This window comes from Balaenoptera musculus, chromosome 11 (genome assembly GCF_009873245.2).
Source record: "Balaenoptera musculus isolate JJ_BM4_2016_0621 chromosome 11, mBalMus1.pri.v3, whole genome shotgun sequence".
In the NCBI taxonomy this organism is placed as follows: Eukaryota; Metazoa; Chordata; class Mammalia; order Artiodactyla; family Balaenopteridae; genus Balaenoptera; species Balaenoptera musculus.
In genome coordinates, this window is record NC_045795.1 from 30460050 (window position 1) to 30472490 (window position 12441).

General features: G+C 35.1%; 2 protein-coding genes across 7 annotated transcripts in view; one reads left to right on the forward strand and one right to left on the reverse strand.

The window, feature by feature from the left end:
• RUNX2 (RUNX family transcription factor 2) overlaps nucleotides 1–12441 on the reverse strand; it is a 282428-nt gene that overhangs the window by 239773 nt on the left and 30214 nt on the right. The window lies entirely within an intron of this gene.
• Nucleotides 1–12441, forward strand: part of SUPT3H (SPT3 homolog, SAGA and STAGA complex component) — a 423773-nt gene that overhangs the window by 7417 nt on the left and 403915 nt on the right. Inside the window, 1 exon segment of the mRNA XM_036869866.1 lies at nucleotides 2476–2576. Within this exon segment, the coding sequence (XP_036725761.1) occupies nucleotides 2476–2576 (101 nt within the window).

Consider the following 12441-nt stretch of genomic DNA (forward strand, 5'->3'; position numbering starts at 1 on the left):
TCTTCAGAGAGTGTTAAAGCGAGGTGACTGGATTTGCAGAATGAAAGGGGTCAGTAACTCCAGCAATGTCTCAGGATAATCCCAAGAATGGCATGCCTTCAAATCTGACATGAGTCAACTTAAATCATAGACGGGTTAATACATAATCTTTGAGTTTAACATCTTCTCCAGGATGTCATATCTCTGTCAGTCTTCTCTTGGGACAAGTGAACCATTTTCTAAGGTCACTGGAAAGTCAAGTTCCTTTTTGAACTTGCTTTCCTGTCTTATTATTCCCCAGTCTTGGACTGATGATGCGATTTTTTTTTTTTTTTAACCTGAGTTCCAAATGGTGTTGCTTCTTTTCCTCTATTATTTGTAGAAAAAAGTACTTATTCCAAAAAAGTCTTTGTGAACAAATAGGACAAATTTACGCTTAAAAAGACTGATGGTCTTTCATAGCACTAGCTTCTTTATGTGTTTTAGAACTTTGGTTTTCAGGTTCAGTTTGAGTGAAACTTTCTTCCTTCTCTTTCTCTGCTCTCGCAGTCTCTGTCTAGTGGTTTTCGCCTGGCTCCTAGGGACCTTAGGTTAGACCAGGGCTTACATTGGCAGAGAGTTGGTCCTGCCGCAGAATGATACTGGGACATTCCAGATCTAGCCACCCAGCTACTGTGCTGCTTGTCTTAGGTCTCTGTCCTTTTGCCTTCTCAAAAGCTTCATATGTGGCCCATCTCAGGCGGTGGTTTGTAGTAGTTAATTGTTTCAGCTTTCATTCATGGGACCCAGCCTTTCCATCTCAGCCATCAGTGAATGACCCTGGTTCAAGTTTCCTTTATCAATTTTAAGCCTCCGTTGCCCACAGAAGTGGTCAGATTAGAGGATGTATTAAGGAGATAGATTTGATAGCAGCGTGGGGAATGAACTGAGCTGCAAAGAGAGAAGCTATAAATAGAGCTCAACAAGAAAGGGAGGAGGTTAAAAACATAAAGTAGAATTTACTTGGCTTCTTACAAATTACAGGGTGCAGGAGAAGGAGTCAAAGATGATGACTGAGATTTTAAGCCAGGCTGACTAGTAGCAGTAGTGATGTCAGTGTGAAAACAGAACTTATTTTATAAGGAAACTTAATTAATATTTGTTGAATTGTATTGAGGTCTTTTAGTGAAAATATTCACGTTTCTTAAAGTTTGTGATTATGAAATAAGGATAATCTAAATTTGTCACAAAGAAGCTTTTAGCAGATCAAGAAAGGGAAAATTCTTGAGTTCTTTCTGTTTATAATAGTTAACATTGTGTACTGACTGTGTGCTAAGAACTATTCTGAATGCTTTGTTTATGTTCATTTAATCCTCACAACAACCCTAAGAGTGTGCGATTATCATTCCTGTTTTACAGATGAGGAAACTGAGGCACAGAGACGTTAAGGAACTTGCCCCGAGCCCTAGTAAAGTAGTAGAGCTGGGATTCTAACCTAGGCAGTCTGACTTCTGACTCCTAATTATTTTACTGTACTTAAAGTTCTCAGTACTGCTTTACTTTATTATATATTTTAAATCTGTTAATTCTTCTTTAATCAGCAAAGTATTTTTTAAAGAAAATCATAGTATTGCAAAATTTATATAAACATGAAATAATAACTAACATTTATTGAGCACTTACTGTGTCCTTGAGGTAAAAGCCTGAGGCTTTTATCTACTTCTACTACCTTAACGTTATTTTCACTAATTCTTGTTTGTGGGACTGCCACATGTAATAAATAAAATGACGTATATTAGGATTAGCATCTAGTTTTCCCATTATGCATCAGCTTAATTTTATTGGGAAAAAAGTCACATTTTATTTTATTTTATTTTTTATTTTTTTAAAAGTCACATTTTAAATTGATGAGTAATTTAACCATAAGATTATAAAATATCACAATGCTTACTTGTAATCTACTGATTGGCTTTATTTGTATTATTTGTATTTTAGGCTGTGGTTCAAATGGGAATTAGATTATGTTTTGGTTTTCTAATTTTGTATCTTACAGCTGTGCAACTCTTTCTTTAAATGAAATCTTACTTGGGACCCCAATATATGAAATAGAAAAATCAGAATTCTTGTGTTCTGGGTGGAACTGCTTGGGGGCCACTGGGAGCTCACTGAAATATTGCTGGGGAATCTTTGGGCTCCGTGGAATGGAGTTTGAAAACCACTGAACTTTATTAAAATATTTTAATGAGTATTTTTCTTCCAATACTTATTACAAAATATGTAATGAAAAGTTTATCACCCAAGTGAGTAATTTTTTTACATCATATTTGACTAAGCAGTTTTCTACCTTACTATTTCATTTTAATAAAGAACAAGTATGGACAAATCAGATTTACGTAAAACAAATCAGAATTTTAAAAATTTCTATACTTTTTGAAGTAACTTATAATTGCTTCCGTTTTCCATGCATTTACTTATAGCTAAATACATTTTGTAAGCTGAGTTCTCTTTTTTATTTAGATGAATAACACTGCAGCCAGCCCAATGTCTACTGCCACTTCAAGTAGTGGAAGAAGTACAGGGAAGTCTATAAGCTTTGCAGCAGAATTGCAGAGTATGATGTAAGTATGGCTCTGTATCTCAGTTATTACTATTTTAAGTTTATTCATGTTGATAAAAGACAATAGAAATAACGAGATTTATAAAAATTAACTTGGAAATTTGTACTTAAGTACAAATGAAACAGTCTGATAACATTTTAAATAGCCGTATATGGAAGGGACAAATTGGTTAAAAATGCTACAGTGATACTGTATTCAAAAAGTAAGTATTGGTTCATCTTCATAAAAGAATGAATACTCATGTAGACATTTGTGCTCTGATTATTATCTGCCCAAATCTGTGTTATGGATTGCTTATTGCTATTTTAGTTTTAGATTTAGAAAATTTTGACATTGATTATATTCTTGGATAGTTGGAAATATTTTCACAGAGTTCTCAGTTTTTCTCACGTGTCAGTCATAATCATTCTGTGAGCCTAATTTAGTTTTCAGTTTTGATAATATTTGAAATCACTGTGTTTCAGAACTTGAGAAAAAACTTAGGACATTTAAAAAACACATTTATTTAGTTTTTGAGAAATTGCATAGTCATTAACATTTCTTTCCTAAAGCTCTTTTCAGCTTGATTTCTGGCTTCTTTCATTGAGTGAGACTGCATATCTTGATTTGATGAGAGGTGGCGTATTTATCAGAAATGTCTGCTGGCGCATATTAGTTTATCTTTATTATTGGTCCAGGAGACAATTTTCTGCATAAGGGGGACAACACATTAGAGCTCTTCTTTTCCTATGGATACATTATTCATGACATACCCAGCAATTTTAAAAGAATGTTTCTGTTGAAGGTTTAAATGGGTGTATATTGATAGCCTTCATAGTGGATTAACTGCACTTTGTGATGATTATTGTTCAAAGGAAAAATGAGTTCGAGCATATATCTAATGGTTGCTTGGTAAACATACTTTAAACAGCATCAAAAATGTTCAGGTCACAGGTTCTCAAACTTTGGCCTCGGGATCCCTTTATACTCTTAATTATTGAAGACCTTAAACAGGGTTTGTTTATGTGAATTGTTTCTATTCATATTTATTGCTTAGAGTTTAAAACTGAGAAATAAAAATTATTTACTAATTTATTTGAAAAAATAATAAACCTATGATATGTTAAGTGATATATGCCCTATAAAATAGTTATATTCTAAAACCAAGAATTGGTAACACATTTTGTTAGCTAAGATGAGACTAATAAAATGTGTTAATTTAGGAGTTGTATGAGGTGAGGCTGTCTGTTAAATTATGGAAAATGTTAAGAGTTTATGCTTGTATATACTTTTGTATGTTTAAATTTTTTAGCTATGGTTTAGTAACTTTATGTTAAACTTTTATGTTGTACTATGTTGATTATATTTAAAAATACTAGACATGTTTTAGAATGTTTATAGTAAAGTGAGGAAATTAATTTTCCTGTAGAGCCAATTCATTGATCTGCTTTGTATTTTTAAAAACTTTTAATTTTGAAAATTTCAAACTCATAAAGTTATTGTAATAGTATAATGAACTCCATGCATCCATCATCAGACTAACGCTAATTGTGTTTTGCCAGTCTTCTTCTTTTTTTTTAAAATTAATTAATTTTATTTTATTTTATTTTTGGCTGCGTTGGGTCTTCGTTGCTGCTCGCGGGCTTTCTCTAGTTGCGTTGAGCAGGGGCTACTCTTCGTAGCAGTGTGTGGGCTTCTCATTGCGGTGGCTTCTCTTGTTGGGAGCACGGGCTCTAGGTGCACAGGCTTCAGTAGTTGTGGTGAGCGGGCTTCAGTAGTTGTGGCCCGCGGGCTCTAGAGCGCAGGCTCAGTAGTTGTGGTGCATGGGCTTAGTTGCTCCGCGGCATGTGGGATCTTCCTGGACCAGGGCTCGAACCTGTGTCCCCTGCATTGACTGTCCCACCAGGGAAGCCCCTTGCCAGTCTTCTTTAACCTTTCTCTCTACTCTTCACTTTTTTTTTAATGAGATATTTTAAAGCAAATCCCAGACATCATATTTCAAATTTGGTGTTATTTATTAAAACAATGTATTTGTTAGTAGGTAAAAAAACATGCTTTATAGTAGAGGTCAGCAAACTGTGGCCATAGACTGGCTGCTTGTTTCTGAAAATAAGATTTTATTGGACCACAGTCACACTCATTATTTATCTGTTATCTATTGCTGCTTTCATGCTACATGGCAGAATTGAGTATTTGTGACTGACACCATATGGCCTGTAAAGCTGAAAATATTTACTATATGGCCCTTTACAGAAAGTTTGATGACCCCTGATCTATAGAAGAAAGCCGGGTTTCCTTTTGTCATTTATACTTAGGAGAGGTTCTACTTAGCGCATTGGATAGACTGCAGGCCACTTAAGAAAACAGAAAAAAATAAAATAAAAGCTAAATTCAGCACTTTCTTATGAAATACTTTTGCAAACATCTTCCCAACTAATGTGCTTAAGCTAGATTCAGAATGCGAAAGTTATTGTTGGCCACAGCTTTGGAAGAAATGTACATTTTCCTTCTATTTCAGACCTCATAGAGAGGCCACTCCTAATAGTTATACATTCATCATTTATAGTCTGAAGTTATTTTTTCTTCTTATGAATTGCTTCATAGAACAGGAAAATAGGGCCAAGATTAGGGGAGTCCTTTTTTTATTTACCAATATTTTCTATTGGCATGAGGTTTTCAGGCTTTTGATTATGTAAAATTAGAATCAATATGCATTTGATCCTTGCTTATGTGATTTTAAATGAGAAAGTGCAGACTTAAGTCTCTGTGTTAATTTTGTGTTGTAGGAATTTCATTCTGTGGATCTCTACTTTTTTCCCCCTGCATTTTCACAGTTCTTCTAAGCCTGTTTGTGTTGAATATTGCTGTTTTTTAATCCTCTGGCTGCTGTCTTCCCTGCCCATTCACTGCTGATGAGCTGGTTTTTCTTGGCTCCATGCCCTCTAAATAAGTAACAGGATTGTAGTGTCATTTCCAGGGAATGGCTTCACTGAAAGGCATCTAGTTGTCAGGCACAAATGTGATTGTCAGGATCTGCTATTAAATATAGAACTGGCAGCCGGTTTGTTCTCCTATTAGAGCCTTGATGGGACTGACCACATTTTAAGTTGGGGTGAGAAATACTACGACTGCAGCATTCTCTAGGAAATGCTTCTACAGATTTTAAACTAGAGGATTGGTGGTCAGACAGTTGCTGGTGGGTTGTGGATGACAGCAGCTTTCCCTTACCTAGTGCATGTAACTGAGCACGTTTGCTATATGCTCCTTATCACAGCTCTTAGAATAACATGTGCTGGAAGGGTCCAGAGGCTTTTCATTTTTAAGTTATTGAACTCAAGTAGCCTGTAAATTAGAAAGTGAAATCTTTTCAATCTACATTGTAGGTATTTTGACAGACTTCTTAAGAATTTAAATTAATTTAAACTCACTTGAAGGAATCTTCATTGGACTTTCTTTTCCTTATTTTACTCATTTATAAATTTCTTTGCCTTGTTATATTGTACTTTTGCAGGTTTGTAGGCCTGGTAATAACGTCAGGTTTCACTGCTTGGTAGCGTTTAGTAATTCTCATGTGACCAAATTTAAAAAAAAAAAAAAAGGATTTTGTTTGTATGCTACTTACATTTTATAAGAATACTTCCAAATGAAAATTTCATCCTTATTTAAAATCCACAGATTGAAAAGAAAATTTCTAAATCAGAGTTTATTATAAACAATAAAATTCACTCTCTTAGTTGCATTATTCTGCAAGTTTTGCATTTTTTAAAAAAAAATCAACATTATTAAGCCCCTATATAGCAGGACGTAAATGCCTTCAAGATAGTCTAGCAGTAGAGAAGGGTTGTGGAGACTAAAAATTGTCATGTAATAGGATGTGAAAAAATCCAGGGTAATACAAAGGAGGGAATGATCAACTTCTGAGTGTAAGCTTCCTAACTTTAGGTCTGTACTTTTGACTGCTTCCTGAACGTCCATTAAGTATTCTGTTAGCACCTCAAACTTAGTATATCCAAAACTGAACTAATAATTTTTCTCAGTAAGATTCGCTTCTCTTGGGAATTTTTGAGATAAATAGCAACAACCATTTTTTCGTTGCTACACTAGAGTAGGACATAGTTGTATATGTGAAATGGTATCATTTGGCTGTTACTTAACATTATGAAGTTATGTGCTGTGAAAGAATGTATTCCCAGTTCTATCCTTACCTTAATCTGACTTTAAAGGGACCTAATATATAAATGAATCAATTAGTAATAGATGTTTATTAAACTGCCACAGGGTTCCTTCAAACATTGAGTTTCCCTTGTGCATTTAAGGTTTTCAGGAAACTGGAGGAAAGAAATTCTTAATGGTAAAAAGTGCCAACATTAATATATTATAGTTTCAGAGATGTTTTAATAATGCCAGTGATAATAGCGAATGCTCTTATGTGTACCAGGCATTCTCCTGAGTACTTCCACATACCATTTCATTTACTCCTCCCACAGCCCTATGAGGATACTGTTAGTCCCTTTTATAGATGGGGAAACTGAGACCCAGAGGTTCCTAACACCAAAAATTGCCATTACAGCAAGTGGTAAAACCTTGATTTGAACCAGGAAGCCTAACTCCAGAGTCCATGCTCTTGACAAATTACGCTAAACTACATTTCAACCAATAAAACTTATTTTGATTTATAAAATTTAGTTTACAAATGAACTTTTACCAACTTATGTATGACTAGTGTGGTGTAATGAGGTAATAATGGGAAAGATGAATAATTGTTCAGTTAATTACTGTTATTTGTGATGAGGTGTAATTTTTATAATAAATATTGGATTAAGTTGCTATTTTCATATTATCATAGCATTTATTTCAATTTCCTATTCCTAACCACCAAATCTTTTTAAGCAAGGCTATATCGGTAACCAAGAGAAAGTATAATTTTTCATAGAAATTGAATACTAATATACTCCTTATTGAATGCTTATATTTGTGATGGTTCATAATTTTGGATATAAACATGGCCATATTGTTGAATATTTAAATGTCTATCCTACTTTTATATTTTGTCACTATTAAATAATAATTTATCTTAATTCCTGACATTTAAATTCATTAAAATATGTGGATAAACTTATCCTTGTACTTTTTGTGAACTGTATCTATTTGGAATGTTTTAAGATATGCACTGGTTTATAAGCATAATAATAATGAAGATTTCCAAATTATAAAATTGGTCACAATCTTTCCTGAAAGTGAGAAAATGTGCAAAAGTTAATTGGGAACATAAAAGCACTGTGTAACTGAAGGTTGTTGATACTTTTTTCCCTTTCGGAAATGAAACAAGGTAACGTTTAAGTTGCTAGATCCAACTGAATTAAGTGCTTGCATTGAAAGAATGTATCATTTTATAAATGTGACAAAATACAATTTTGAATTTATATTAAATATCTCTATCAATTGTTTCATGAAAAGAAAATACCTAGGCCTTTTATTTTAGGATACATAATTACAAGAGGGAAGAACATTTTGTTCAGTCTTAGAAATGAATTCTTGAAATTCAGGGAGAGTCATTTTAATAATTCTGTGTTGAAAATCCTTAGTTATGTGGGGAAAAATAGGTAAAAATTCATGGATTTGTCATTCTAAAATTCTGGTATTGTATAAATGCAAGTTATTACACTGGTTAATGGGAATAACTGTTCTGAACTAGTTTGATGGCAGAACCAGGACCTAACTGATATGTGGTTATTTATTGACTTCACTTATCTTTGGTGTTAATATTCGTACATTCTTCTGTGTTCCTGAGTGCTTCCCTAGACCCTGCTAAGGGTGTTATGTAGCATATGGTTTTTGTGTAGTATTAACTTTCTTTTTTTTTTTTTATAAGTTTATTTATTTATTTATGGCTGTGTTGGGTCTTCGTTGCTGTGCACAGGCTTTCTCTAGTTGTGGTGAATGGGGGCTACTCTTCGCTGCAGTGCGTGGGCTTCTCATTGGGTGGCTTCTCTTGCTGTGGAGCACAGGCTCTAGGCACATGGGCTACAGTAGTTGTGGCACACAGGCTCAGTAGTTGTGGCACACGGGCTTAGTTGCTCCACGGCATGTGGGATCTTCCCGGACCACGGCTCGAACCCACGTCCCCAGCATTGGCAGGCAGATTCTTAACCACTGCGCCACCAGGGAAGTTCCTAGTATTAACTTTCTAAATCTGAAAACTTCCGAATTGTGAAATACACGTTTCAGATAAGGCATTGTGGACTTGTATCTACCTCATAGGGTTTATATGAAGATTAAGTGAGGTATTGAGTCAAAGCACATAGTATTGTTCCTGGCACATAGTAAACACTGTCCTGTTAGCATTTATCATTGTGTTTAAAAGAATAATTATAATCATCAACATACTGATTTAGGAAGTTATAAAAATATTTCAGGTGCAGGGGGAAATGTGTGCAGTTTTATGGGAAGAATTTTTATAATTATAGAGAAAAAATTGATTTGTCTATTACAGCATGCTGCCCGGTAGAACTTTCTATAGTGATGGAAATTTCTATTTCTGTGCTCTCCAGTGTGATAGCCACGAACCACATGTACCTTTTGAGTACATTAAATGAGCTCGGTAACTGAGCAACTGAATTTTGCATTTTATTTTAATCAATGTAAATAGCTGCATGTAGCAAATGGCTACCATATTGGACAGCACAGAAGAAATATGGAAAGTACACAGAATACTTCTTTTCTGGTACACTTCTATTTTTATTGAAATTGGGAAAATACATTTTACATGTTACATGATTTTAGTTTGTATTTACTCTTTTTTTTAAAAATAAATTTATTTATTTATTTATTTATTTTTGAGTGTGTTGGGTCTTCGTTTCTGTGCGAGGGCTTTCTCTAGTTGTGGCAAGCGGGGACCACTCTTCATCGCGGTGCGCAGGCCTCTCACTGTCGCAGCCTCTCTTGTTGCGGAGCACAGGCTCCAGACGCGCAGGCTCAGTAGTTGTGGCTCACGGGCCTAGTTGTTCCACGGCATGTGGGATCTTCCCAGACCAGGGCTCGAACCCGTGTCCCCTGCATTGGCAGGCAGATTCTCAACCACTGCGCCACCAGGAAAGCCCCCTGTATTTACTCTTAACACTGTCATCCATTTACTTTTTACTTCTTCCTCTTATTTTGGATTGTCATTGCCTCGCAGTTCTTTAGTGATTGGGGCTGTTAATTTTTGGTTACTTTGGCAGGTCAGATTTGATTGGTAGGTTTAATATTACATTCGTGTTCCATTTTGTAGGCAGTCTGGATAATATTGAAGTGTGTTTCTTAAAAATGTTCTTTTGTGAATTTACTTAATATATTTATACTTAGTCCTTCTGAAAATCCTTTGACTATAGCTCTGGGTATATTGTATTGCACTTGATTATCATGCCAGTTGTGTAACTGAATATGTAACAGCGTTGTAAGTTTTGGGCACTCGTTTTCATGTAGCTAGATTTGCAAAATTTACTGGTAGCTATAAGTTAGCAGTATGTTACATAGCATTTTGTCAATTCATTGTTTTTATTTTTATTTTTAATATGCTGAGATTTTGAAAACTTATTTTTAAATGTATATAGGTCAGAATTAATCTTTGAAAAAGTTACTCGATAAAAATGGATTCTTCAGGGCTTCCCTGGTGGCGCAGTGGTTGAGAGTCTGCCTGCCAATGCGGGGGACACGGGTTCCAGCCCTGGTCTGGGAAGATCCCACATGCCGCGAGCAAATAGGCCCGTGAGCCACAATTACTGAGCCTGCGCGTCTGGAGCCTGTGCTCCACAACAGGAGAGGCCGCGATAGTGAGAGGCCCGCGCACCGCGATGAAGAGTGGCCCCCACTTGCCGCAATTGGAGAAAGCCCTCGCACAGAAACGAAGACCCAACACAGCCATAAATAAATAAATAAAAAACATTAAAAAAAAAAAATTAAAAAAAAAAAAAAATGGATTCTTCAGTACTGAAAATATATCAGAAAGTGGTTAGTAATTTTGGGTAGGAAATTAAAATTCGTTATCTATGATTATGTGCTTTCCTCCTTACAATAAATTCTATTGATACAGAATGTAAACTCTTAAAATTAAAAAGGTGTGATTTTATAAAAGAATAATAGATTCTTAATATAGAGTAATGGATCTTTTTGATCTTGACTCTGCTGAGTCAGAGGATCCATGGCTGTTTTTAAGTTTACAGAGGCACAGTTCTGATTCTCTCTAGATGTGAGACGTGCAGTTTTATATTACCTCCAAAGAAATGGGAATTGACTTATTCTGTGGTGTGTTTTAATATGTCAACATACCTATGAATATGTGTGTGCATATTTTTAGCATATTTAAAATACATCACAAAAGTATATATTGGTATATATATTCGTATGAGTATGTCACCTTTTGCAAATGTTTCTTTTTTTTGTTTGACATCTCTGCATAGACATTTAAACAATCTCAAGTAAAACACCATACACCTTTTTAAAAATACTGTAGTAATTAGGTTTTCTAACTGGCATAACATTTTTTCCCAGGACAGAATAAATAGAGTTTACAAACCCCGGTTCTGGGGAAGAGTAGTGAGAACTAATCCTTAACCTGTTATCTTTGAATAACTGCTTTCTTCCTGTTTCTCTGTCTTGAAAGAACCAGGTTATGACCAGTTTTTGAGTGTTAGTAACCTTTTGTGGCTGTCTACCTATTCCTAGATTACGTGGGTTGGTAATGTGTGTTTAATAGGGATAACAATATACTAGTAATATGTTTCTGCCAATTGCGGGTTAAACTTTTTGGGCTGGCCTGGCAGTCAATTAATACTTATTTCTACAACAAAAATAACATTCTTTTTGTGTGGAATTACTTCCAAACAGTTGAACTTGGAGTACAACCCATTTCTAAGTCAAATACTGTTTGTATTTTAAAATTTTGCCTCTTCCAACCTAGAATTTGGGATTATCAGCATCCTTTGTGTCTCTAATCCTTTAGAAGGATGTGAGCAGAGATAACATTTGTTTTAAATATACAATAAAACTTCACTTATCTGGAATTTGTAATAAAATATAAATGTTTTAAAGGGTAAATTAACATTAAGGACAGTAATGCCACATATAAGTGAGTGATTAAGGTAACATGGTACAATGGAAAGGATTGTAGATTTGGAGCCAGAAGATTTGGTTCACTTTTGTATTGGTGGATTTCATAATGTTAAGAACAAAATATCAGGCTTCCCTGGTGGCACAGTGGTTAAGAATCCACCTGCCAATGCGGGGGACCTGGGTTCAAGCCCTGGTCTGGGAAGATCCCACATGCCACAGAGCAACTAAGCACATGCACCACAACTACTGAGCCCGCGTGTCACAACTACTGAAGCCTGCACCTAGAGCCCGTGCTCTGCAACAAGAGAAGCCACCACAGCGAGAAGCCTGCGCACTGCAACGAAGAGTAGCCCCCGCTCGCCGCAACTAGAGAAAGCCCGTGTGCAGCAACAAAGGCCCAATGCAGCCAAAAAAAAAAAACCACACAAACCATGCAAATGTTGTGGGTAGGGGAATTATTATATAAATATTTTTTTCAAAATGAAATATTTTTTTATATTTTAGAAGCAGTTCATGTTATTTTCTGAAAAGAAAATACAGAAAGATAATAAAGAACACTTAAAACTCACTGAATTAAAGCACTGTTAATGCTTTGCTATTGATCTTTCCACTTCCTTTCTAATGCACATAAAAAATAAATGCCAAAATCCCATATTATAGCTGCTGTTGTGTAACTTGGGTTTTTACTTATTATATAATATCATAGGCCCTTTCCATGTTGATAAATATATGGCATTATCTTCGTAGCTGCAATAGTTTGTATTCCATTATGATGTCTTTAAACAGTCTTGTTAAG